This window comes from Aulostomus chinensis, chromosome 7 (assembly GCF_037954235.1).
Source record: "Aulostomus chinensis isolate RoL2024-O1b breed Wild chromosome 7, RoL_Achi_v1.0, whole genome shotgun sequence".
NCBI lineage: Eukaryota > Metazoa > Chordata > Actinopteri > Syngnathiformes > Aulostomidae > Aulostomus > Aulostomus chinensis.
Window position 1 is genome coordinate 30706000 of NC_141326.1, and position 10744 is coordinate 30716743.

General features: G+C 45.6%; 2 protein-coding genes across 2 annotated transcripts; both read left to right on the forward strand.

The window, feature by feature from the left end:
• The first annotated feature begins 65 nt into the window (after positions 1-65).
• actr6 (actin related protein 6) lies at positions 66-6343 on the forward strand. The gene is made up of 11 exons (XM_086209928.1): positions 66-337; positions 745-862; positions 1593-1661; positions 2111-2234; positions 2417-2552; positions 2629-2685; positions 3093-3191; positions 3602-3680; positions 3746-3917; positions 4027-4165; positions 5966-6343. The coding sequence occupies exons 1-11, from the start codon at positions 270-272 to the stop codon at positions 6093-6095; spliced, it is 1191 nt and encodes a 396-aa protein (XP_086066054.1). The 5' UTR covers positions 66-269; the 3' UTR covers positions 6096-6343.
• A 671-nt stretch (positions 6344-7014) lies between these two features.
• sycp3 (synaptonemal complex protein 3) lies at positions 7015-10688 on the forward strand. The gene is made up of 9 exons (XM_086209930.1): positions 7015-7165; positions 7321-7507; positions 7590-7671; positions 7782-7816; positions 8621-8738; positions 9166-9265; positions 9919-10017; positions 10241-10345; positions 10431-10688. Exons 2-9 carry the CDS (start codon positions 7387-7389, stop codon positions 10482-10484), a joined length of 714 nt encoding a protein of 237 aa, XP_086066056.1. The 5' UTR covers positions 7015-7165; positions 7321-7386; the 3' UTR covers positions 10485-10688.
• The last annotated feature ends 56 nt before the right edge of the window (positions 10689-10744 follow it).

The window sequence follows — 10744 nt, forward strand, 5'->3', positions numbered from 1 at the left end:
GGACGTTCCCGGCAGCAATACGGCATTGACACGTCATGTCCGCCAAGCGCGAAGAAGAAGAAGAAGAAGAAGAAGAAGAAGAAGAAGAAGACTGTCCCTCCTGCTGCTCCGTAGTCGCGGTTAATTGGCTGCGAGCGGAACACAAAACAATTCAGTTCCGCCGCTGCTCAACGGTTCAAGCTTCATGGGATGTCGGAGGGGGACACCCGCGTCCTGAATTGAAGGATTTGTTGGTTTATTCAGTGTCTATGTTCTGTTCGGAGTGAAACATGGCGACGTTGGTTCTGGATAACGGAGCGTACACGGCGAAGATCGGATACAGCCAGGAGAACGTGAGGTGGGTTCAGCGGTGCTAACGGGTTAGCAACGTTACCTGAGACAGTTGTCATGTTGGGAAAGCTTTCCCCATAAAATTGTGTCCCTCGCCAGATGGTTCCGGACTAGATTACGGTTCTGTAGGGTCATTTTGATTGACATACATTCACCAGAACGATTGATGAGTGTCTTCAGTCGTTGCCGGTCAGATGAGGCGTGTTTGTGTTGTGTTCTAATCAGAACACCAGTCCTGCTCTGTCGATCTTCATACACGTGATTCTCTGCTGCCAATCTGGATCTAGGTGTACAGTTTGCATCTGGACTAGAGGGATTTAATCCAGTGCAGTTCTGTAATCCAGGATCAGGTTCTACTCGATGGAGCATCAGAACACAGCTGATAAACTGTGTTGTTCTAATCTTCCACTTCAGCGTCATCCCCAACTGCCAGTTCCGCTCCAAGACATCAAGATTAAAGACGTTCACTGCTAATCAACTAGATGAGATCAAAGATCCCTCTGGTCTCTTCTACATTCTGCCGTTTCAGAAGGTGAGCAAAGAACCTGCGGGTCAGTCAGCAGGCTGGAGTCCTGCTGACTGAGGGTCTCAACCAGGAAATGTTCTCACTCACAAATGTACAACAGCCAACAAACTTTGATTCCAGCCTGAAAGACAACGATGAGGGCTAAACCCTGGTTTATGCGTCGCAGCAACGGCGTAGACCCTATGCTGTCGTTTACCATTCAAAGTTCTGCGTCGAGGGAACGCGTTGTTCTGCAATTCACTGCCAAGCCGCTAGGGGGTGTGGCTGTGTCTTTGTATGGTTTCGGGGCTCTTGTCGGATTCCAAAACAAAACTGTTTCCAACAGAAAGTCCAGTGCTTTTCTTTGAACGACTGTTGGCGTTCATGAGTCAAACTGTCAACTTTGAACATGACAACCATGACTTCTTGTGGCCATTTTCTTCCAGAGACGCACATATTTGTCGCGGAGGTTCTTCCACCTCATCATGCATTCGGCGACCTCCTCTGAGCGGACCAATCACATTCCTTGACGTTCACGACGCGACGCGTAGTCAGGATTTTTTGGAGGTGCACGTCAGGCTATGGTGTAGGGTCCGCGTCGACGGCGTAGGTATGGCGTTGCCGTGACGCAGAAGCATAAACCAGGCTGAAGTAGTCTCCCAGGGGATAAGAACGTGTCTTGAACGAGGCCCGGTGGGTCTGGGAAGGGAACAGAGGTGTTCTCAGGTTCTTGCTCATCATTCCTTTCTGGCCTCAGGGTTACCTGGTCAACTGGGACGTCCAGAGGAAAGTGTGGGACCATCTGTTCGGAAAAGAGATGTTCAAGGTGCCTTCATGTCTGTCCGGTGTCCCTCCTTCATCACTGTGTTCCTCTGAGAATATTTGAGCCCTGAGCCCCAAACATTCCTGTCTCATGTCAGTCCATCATCTCCATGGCAACAAGCCAGCAGTGACTCATCAGTAGGGAGAGCTTCAACATGTCTGCTCTCAAGCACAGTTGTGATGTCTGCAAGTGTTCACCAGTGTCTCCAACACAGACACATAATGAACTACATCTGTTGTCTCCCATGTGACCTGCATGTTGGTCACGTGATGGTTGCTCTCAGCTGATGTCATCATGATGCTCAAACACGGATTTTACTCATTAAAGATCACATAGAAGCAAGTTTGATAGACCATGACTTACCGGCCAGTTTTGGGGGTTAAAACCTCCCTGACCGTTCAGGCTTTGTACCGGCTGGCGCTCTGCTCTGATGCTGCCTCCCATGTGACCAGGTGGACTTTGCTGACACCAGCATCATCATCACCGAGCCGTACTTCAACTTCACCTCCATTCAGGAGTCGATGAACGAGATCCTGTTTGAAGAGTACCAGTTCCAGTCAGCACTCAGGATCAACGGTGAGAACAAGGGGGGTCACAGTGAAGGTAGCCTCTGAACAGATGGTGACCACGCCCACCTGGGAGGAAGTGAGGAAGTGTAATCAGTTTTCATACTATTGTCCAGGCTTGAATGTTCAGCCTTACTCTGTGTGTGTGTGTGTGTGTGTGTGTGCGCGCACGCGCGCGTGTGCGCCCTCCAGCGGGTTCTCTCAGTGCTCATCACTACTTCCACTCCAAACCCTCGGAGCTCTGCTGCCTGGTGGTGGACACGGGCTTCTCCTTCACCCACATCGCACCTTACTGCCGCAGCAGGAAGATGAAGGACGGCATCCGCAGGTATGATGGCGGCAGTGACCTCATGACCCACATGGACCTCAGTGGCAGTAAGGTAACGGTTCTTTCTGCATTTCAGGATCAACGTTGGAGGGAAGCTTCTGACGAATCACCTGAAGGAGATCATCTCGTATCGGTGGGTGTCAGCGGTGGACTGTGTCGGTCACTGATGTCAGCAAACACAGAATCATGATCGAAGTCTTTGAGACGTGTGTCAATGTTCCTGCTCAAGTCCAGTCATTGATGACTCGGAATGGAGGAGGAGATGCTCACTTCGTAAATGTCCCATTTGTGTGTCAACGCACGGCTGCTTTGAAACAGGCAGCCATTGTTGTCAGAGGACGGCACAACAGCAGTCGATCAAGACTCTGTCTGAACTGATGATCGGTTCAATCCTCTATTTGGACCCTTGACCACAGGACTCAGACCCCGAAAGATCCTTCAATAGTTGTCATGGTGACCGCGGCTTTTCCCGTGGCTTGTCAGCAAATGTAACATGATTTATGTGCCATTGACTCAGCGGGACGTTTCTGCTGCCTGCAGGCAGCTGCACGTGATGGATGAAACCCATGTGATCAACCAGGTGAAGGAGGACGTCTGCTACGTCTCCCAGCAGTTCTACAGAGACATGGAGGTCGCTCAGTGAGTCCAGACACGAGAGGAAGTCACCTGACGTTCCACCCTTACTAACTCCATCAAAGCAGCACTTCCACTGAACCAGTTCCAGGACCAGCTCAGAGCTGAGGCCTGATCTTGATCCACTTCCACATGTTTTGTCAGCAAAGTAAGTGGTCTGGAGCCAAGCGCTGCTTCCACTGTGGGTGGAGCAGCAGATCTGTAACATGTAACGTTGACTATTAAATCCAGGAGTGAGTTCAGTCACGCCGGCTGTAGTTATCCACTGTAACGTACAGTCTTTCGTAACAGTCGTATATATTTGGCCTGTCCCGTAAGTACGGTAAGAACCATTTACAGCCTTCGTCACCTGCAGTCACATGTTGGACACCTTGTGTTCGGATGCTGGATGACGTCCTCTTTCGATGTTCTGTCAGGCTAAAGGGGGAGGACAACACTGTGATGAGGGACTACGTTCTTCCAGACTTCAGCTCCATCAAAAAAGGCTTCTGCAAGGTGAGCAAGCATGTTGTTCTCCGTTCTCCAGCCCAGGCTGACACCTTGTTCTTCGGTGTCATCAGCCACGAGAGGAAATGGTCTTCAATGGAAAGTACAAGACGGGAGAGCAGATCCTCAGGTTGGCCAACGAGCGCTTCGCTGTCCCTGAGATGCTCTTCCACCCGTCAGACATTGGCATCCAGGAGATGGGCATCCCGGAGACCATTGTCCATGCCATCCAGTCCTTGCCGGAAGGTCAGCGGTTCAACCACAGATGTGAAACAAAGTCAGCAGTGTGCTGGAATAATCAGCTGTTGGTGTGATCCCACGTGGTCACTCATGGATTGTGCGGTTCTGCCATCAGACATGCAGCCTCACTTCTACCAGAACATCGTCCTGACTGGGGGAAACACGCTGTTTACTGGTTTCAGAGAGCGTCTGGAGGCGGAGCTGAGATCGCTGGTCCCCGCTCACCTTCCCGTGTCCGTCCTCCTACCTCAGAAGTAAGTGACTCGTTCCTCAGGAGAGAAGTTAACTGTGTGAGTTTCACTGTCTGAAGCTGAGCTCAAGCTTGCTTGAGTGTTGTCTTGACTGTTGGTTTGTTTGTTTGTTTGTTTGTTATTTTGTTGGTTTGTTTGTTGGTTGTTTTTTTGTTGGTTTGTTTGTTGGTTAGTTTGTTGGTTGGTTGGTTTGTTTGTTTGTTTGTTGGTTAGTTTGTTTGTTTGTTGGTTGTTTTTTTGTTGGTTTGTTTGTTGGTTAGTTTGTTTGTTGGTTAGTTTGTTTGTTGGTTTGTTTGTTTTTTGTTGGTTTGTTTGTTTGTTTTTTGTTGGTTTGTTGGTTTGTTTTGTTTGTTGGTTAGTTTGTTTGTTGGTTTGTTTGTTTTTTGTTGGTTTGTTGGTTGGTTGGTTTGTTGGTTAGTTTGTTTGTTGGTTTGTTTGTTTTTTGTTGGTTTGTTTGTTGGTTTGTTTTGTTTGTTGGTTAGTTTGTTTGTTGGTTTGTTTGTTTTTTGTTGGTTTGTTTGTTTTTTGTTGGTTTGTTGGTTGGTTGGTTTGTTGGTTAGTTTGTTTGTTGGTTAGTTTGTTTGTTTGTTGGTTGGTTGGTTGGTTTGTTTTGTTTGTTGGTTAGTTTGTTTGTTGGTTTGTTTGTTTTTTGTTGGTTTGTTGGTTGGTTGGTTTGTTGGTTAGTTTGTTTGTTGGTTAGTTTGTTGGTTTGTTGGTTGGTTTGTTTTGTTTGTTGGTTAGTTTGTTTGTTGGTTTGTTTGTTTTTTGTTGGTTTGTTTGTTTTTTGTTGGTTTGTTTGTTGGTTGGTTGGTTAGTTTTTTTGTTGGTTTTTTTGTTGTTGGTTTTTTTTGTTGTCGGTTTGTTTGTTGGTTGGTTTGTTTGTTGGTTTGTTGTTTAGTTAGTTTGTTGGTTGGTTTGTTTTTTGTTGGTTTGTTTGTTTGTTTGTTTTTTGTTGGTTTATTTGTTTGTTTGTTGGTTAGTTTGTTTGTTTTTTGTTGGTTTGTTGGTTGGTTGGTTAGTTTGTTTTGTTTGTTGGTTAGTTTGTTTGTTTTTTGTTGGTTTGTTGGTTGGTTGGTTAGTTTGTTTTGTTTGTTGGTTAGTTTGTTTGTTGGTTTGTTTGTTTTTTGTTGTTTTTTTTGTTGTTGGTTGGTTTGTTGTTGGTTTGTTTGTTGTTTTTTTGTTGTTGTTGGTTTGTTTGTTTGAAAGACTCTCCATCAGCAGCAACTCCAGTCCCCACATGACATCAGAACATCCGACTGCATTCACCAGACACAAATAGTTGAACCATCGTTTTGTTCTCATGTAGTTTTGTGGCTCACATTGCAGAACAATCTTCGACTCAATCATTCTGAAAATTCCTTTTTAATTCAGAAGACTATGAATCCCTGCAGGAAATTTCAAATTACACTCAATTGCCTGACACAACTCTCACAAATAAGCAACTGTGGCTGTTGAGCGTGGTAACGGCACACCTCCAAACCCCACCACCATCTGATGGTGAATGTACGCTAACCCTGAGCAGTGCGTTGTCCAAATGGAGGCAGAGAGATTCAGTCACTTCCCATCCAGGTTGTCAAAACCAGACTGTTAATTATTTTAATTGATTTTAAGAGTCTCTTTCCTTCAACTCGTTCTATTGGATTGAATTTAAACCTACAAATTAGATTTTTTTTTAAAAGAGTTGTCTTACGTTGAGTTCAGTAGGTTGTTCACGATTGGAGCCGTAGATATTTTTTTTCTTCAGTTCTATTATTAAATTGTTAATCGAAATATTCCTGTTCTGTCCTGTTATTCATCCGTCAGTCCCATCAGTTTCTCGTGGGAGGGCGGGAAGCTGCTGGCCTACAGTCCGGACTACGATGAAATGGTGGTGACGCGGGAGGACTACGAGGAGAACGGACACTGCATCTGTGAAGACAAGTTTGATATCTGACTGCTGCCGCTCGACCTGTCGAGTGGAACAAAGTCAAGCCTTTCTCGCTGCTCTCTGGTCCTGATGCTGTTCGAGGGTCGAAAGATCAAAGCTTCATTCAATTCAACCAGATTGGCTTGTTTTCTTTATCCAAGCCTCTGTCACGTTTGTCTGAAATGAAGAGTTGTTTTAGTGTTGGTCACATCATGAATGTGATGTGAGAGGCGTTACAATGTTTTGAAACAGAATTTTGATGTATTTTCCTTCCACCTTGTGTGACTTATGTCTTTCTTCTGCAGGGTTTTTCTGAAATGTTACCAGGGATGTGACTCTGCATCATCCAGAAATATTGCATTGACCTTGAATTTTGATCAGATTCAGGTCCGTTGTCATAGTGATCATGGAAATATTCATGGACTTTAGTTATGGTTGATTTGGCACTTCCACTCTGCAATACATATTCGGTGTAACAAACTTTGAATAATTTTTCTCAAGGCTGTTAAATAATGAGTCACATTTAATCTAAAAGCTACTTTGTCGTTTCTCATGGAGTTTTTTATATTAAAATTATGTATTATTAATTAAAAACTTGATAAACACTTTGGCTAATTCCAATTAAATATTTGTGTATCTACGTAAATGTGCCCGAATAACCCTTATGCAATAATATATCCTCTCAAGATTTTTAATAGATTAAAAAATAAAAATATTAAACAACCTCATTATAATATATTTTTTATTGATTGGACACATGGGAGCATTTAAAGTTATTGACGTGGTTAAGAAATGAAATACAATGGCTATTAAAATAATATTTAATATGAAAACAGCATCGTCTTTGTGGCAACAGCTTAGAAACAGCATTTAGACTTAAATGCGGGGAAATGATTCTGAAGCAGAATGTTAGTTAGTAGTAGAGTTAATGAACATTTCATAGTTTTACAAGGTCCTCAAGGCAAAACGTTGGACACCCCTAATCTCCAGTGTCCTCCATACTTCTGGCGGGAATCTGGCCGCGGTGCTGCTAGCTAGCTTAGCTCTGATTGTTCACTATTTGTTTGTCCGGTAACTTCTGTGTCTGACTCCAACCAGTAAGTAAAATTAGAAGAAGCATACAAGTCAGAATAGTGTTTCCGCCATCTCGAGTGGATTTGACTCAATTAAATTTAGATTTAACAGCTGCTAGTGACATCTGCTACATCTGCTAGCAGCAGGAGCTAAGCTAGCATTATTTTCTACCCTCCAGTTCAGGCTTGCGTGTCAAATTGTAGAGTTGCTGTCTGATTCAGCGACAGACCAAACCGGTAGAAGAATGGCCACCAGCCGGAGGCAAATGAGGAAAAAACACCTCGATGAAAAAAGTGAGAAAGTATTTGATTTTACTGACGATGCGAAGAAAGAGCTGAGTGGATCAGAGGATGATGTTCGAAAAGGTAGGTGAGCTTCATCAGTCAGTCCTGACTTATTGAGAAGGCTAAGAATGATTTTGGAGACGAGTTTATTTTCTCTCCTGAGATGATAATCCAACTGCGGACAAGCTGCTGAAGAAAAGATCTGCGGAGGATTTCGAAGAGGAAGGAGCGGCCTGCGCTGGCGGGTACTCGGAGGAGGGACAGGAACGCAGTCGTAGTTGATCAGCGCTAAGCTGTAGTGCAGGAGGCCTGGCCAGTCAGTTACCATATGATTTTTCTCTCTTGACATCCCCAGAAACGAGTTCCAGTCCATGTTAGAGAGGTTTGGGGGTAAGTAGCTGTCTGCCAATACAGTTGATGTGTCCTGCTCTCTTGTTTGAGCACCGTGAACTAGAAATTAGGGCTGCAACTAACGACTACTTTAACTAGTCACCGACTACTGAAACGATTAGTCGACTAATCGCATAATAAGTTTTCTTAAATGTAGCATGAAGTTGATTTAATTATGTGGCAAATGATAATAAACGAGAGATGGGTACAATGAAAAATCCATCTTTTATTGAACATTCTGCGGATTCGTACAAAAGTTAAATAAAAACGTCCTATCTAGAACCAATTAGGCCCAGTGTTCATGGATTGAATTTAAAACACGTTTGTCAGGCACAGTCTCATCACACTAGAGCTCTCTTTTATAGTGCAAACACGCTTCTAAAATGTCCAATGTGTCCTAAAACCGTCCTGCTTGAATGTTCCTTGAGTCTCATGAGGAGAGTCAGACTGCGCTTCGTTCAACTGCTTCTTTCAGTGTTCCTGCATCACCGCCATGACACCAAGGTCTGCTTGGCAACCTTTGCTAGAAGTCTTTTCATTCTCCGTATCCAGGCTAAAATGCTCCAAACTTCAGAAGTTTTGGTGCGCGTACCTGATGTTGACGCCGCCATTTCTCTATGTCACGGCTCAGAGACAGAGACGCTACTGCGCATGAGCGACTCTCGGCAGAGATGATAATCAAGAGAGACGCCTCACTCTGTTGGGAAAGCGCGTGTGTCGACAAATGGTTGCAGCCCTACTAGAAATAGAACCAAAGCTTCATCTCAGTGGGTCAGAATCTGACGCAGCATTATTTTTGTCCAGCTGATATTAGCAAGATGATGCAGGCCAAGAAAAAACGTCTGGAGAATCTAACCAAGACCTACATGAAGGGGAGCCAGCACAAACTGGAGCAGCTGTGGAACAACTACCACGGCCAGAGGTTTGATCCCTCACGCTTTCCTCCACCGGAGCTGAGTTCATGCCAACACACTGCCTGAGGAAGATTGGAGGCTCAGTGACGCAGGACTAGGAGTTTAATCATGAAAACGTGAACATGCTGGTGACCCTCTGAGGGCTGAAACCATCTGATTGAATTTCTATTTTTGCATTTGTGGAGCATTTGTAGTTGTTTCTGTTGGTGTGAGTGCCAAACTGCCTCTCACACCTGTGTGAATGTACGCACCACGAACAGTGCGATGCTGAATGTGGGTGTAGATTTTGAGGGTCAAAGGGTTTCAACACTTAAACTATTAAATGGAGGCCTGCAGGCCATCACACTGAAGCTTCAGCGAAATCAGTTCAGAAAGTTGATTTAAAATACTCGTGTGTGTGTGTGTGTGTGTGTGTGTGTGTGTGCGCGCGCGCAGACAGAAGGTGACTCAGCAGTACTCCCAGCAGGTGGCGTCTGCGCTGCAGCAGTGGGAGGCAGAAGCCCAGCGAGCGGAGGAGCAGGAGGAGAAGCTCAACGTCAGTTCACTCACAGCTGGTTTGGTTCCGTGGAGCCGTCGCTCCCATCCATCCTCCGCTGCTCCTCTCAATGGCCTTGAGGCCACTGGACACAGGACGTTGACAGGAAGTTGTGGATCGGAGCTTCAGCCTCATTGTCTTCAGCGCTGGTGCAGTCTATGACGACTGAGCTGAGGGACGGTCACGAACAGCAGCAGAGCAGCGTCATTTGAGTGCCAGTGTGTTCTGCTCGTTCAGGGGGACATTTTTAGACAAGTTACTTTTAAGTACCAGCTATGTAGGAAGTAGCAGATTGATAGTTAGACAGAAGATAGTTTTTATGAGCACTTGCTGGATTTCTGAAGAGTCTCACTTGCAGCGTTCCTGTCCGTTGACACACTCTCCAGACCATCGTCCGGTATAATCCAGCCGGAAGACCAGTGATCCACAAACCCTTTGAGCTAAAGACAAACACTAACTCTTTGGGTCCGTCGGGAGCTTCGCTGAAATGCGGCGGCTTCATCAGCCGGTCAGCAGCTGGAGATTTCGTCAAACTTCTGTGACGTCTCAGTAAATCGTAGCATTCTGATGATACCGCCTTCTTTGCTGTTGCTTCGTGAAACACAACAAAGCTTTGCAGCAACATGGCATGAAGAACACTTCTCTTTCCACAGAATCTGTTCAGACAGCAGCAGAAGATCCTGCAGCAGGCCCGGCTGGTTCAGAACCAGAAGCTGAAAAGTGTGCGGGAGCTGTACGAGCAGTTCATCAAGGTCAGGTCTCAAAAAGCCGGTCTGCTGGATTGTTGTTGGTCCTCTAATGTTGGTTCTGTGTTCCGTTAAACCCTGAGGTCGCGCCAACCAAACCCCCATCACAGATGGAGTTGAGTTCATGGAAACGAGTTTGTTACTCAGGAAGAGATGAGACCACTGAGGTGGATCTAGTGAACTAGGATCCAAGGCACCTATTCTGACTCTTGATGGTGGTTCCCTCTAGAACATGGAGGACATGGAGAAGAGCCAGGAGGGTTTCCTGCAGGGGGCGCAACAGGAGCTGAGGAAGGAGATGGCCACCCTGCAGAAGAAGATCCTCATGGACACGGTGACATGATTCACTGGTCTAATTCAAACTTTACATCACCTGGATGAGTGACGTGACAGCTTGTGTTGTCTGTGTGTTTCCATAGCAACAGCAGGAAATGGCCACAGTCCGCAAATCTCTGCAGACCATGCTGTTCTAGCCTGCTGTTGCCACGGTGATGGAGCTGGTTCCCCCTCCAAGAGTACTTCCTAGTTGTTACCTTGGTTACTGTTGGGCTGTTCAGTGACAGGTGATGTCATGTTGACGTGTTCTGCTGCATCAGTTTTGGAACTTGGTAAACGAGCTTCTCAGTTTAAAAAGCTGTTCAGTGTAATAAACGAAAGAAAATCTTTACAACCATGCGTCTGGTGGTCCTTTCATTTGAGTTCCTCAGTTTTAGTCAGCAACAGCCTCATCCTC

Excerpts from the sequence above, each read along its gene's own strand:
- actr6 (XM_086209928.1), top strand. The coding sequence starts at position 270 with ATGGCGACGTTGGTTCTGGATAACGGAGCGTACACGGCGAAGATCGGA. Across the intron at positions 1,662-2,110 it reads TCGGAAAAGAGATGTTCAAG|GTGGACTTTGCTGACACCAG; the intron begins GTGCCTTCATGT and ends CCATGTGACCAG. Across the intron at positions 3,192-3,601 it reads AGAGACATGGAGGTCGCTCA|GCTAAAGGGGGAGGACAACA; the intron begins GTGAGTCCAGAC and ends ATGTTCTGTCAG.
- sycp3 (XM_086209930.1), top strand. The coding sequence starts at position 7,387 with ATGGCCACCAGCCGGAGGCAAATGAGGAAAAAACACCTCGATGAAAAA. Across the intron at positions 7,508-7,589 it reads AGAGGATGATGTTCGAAAAG|ATGATAATCCAACTGCGGAC; the intron begins GTAGGTGAGCTT and ends TTCTCTCCTGAG. Across the intron at positions 9,266-9,918 it reads AGCAGGAGGAGAAGCTCAAC|AATCTGTTCAGACAGCAGCA; the intron begins GTCAGTTCACTC and ends CTCTTTCCACAG.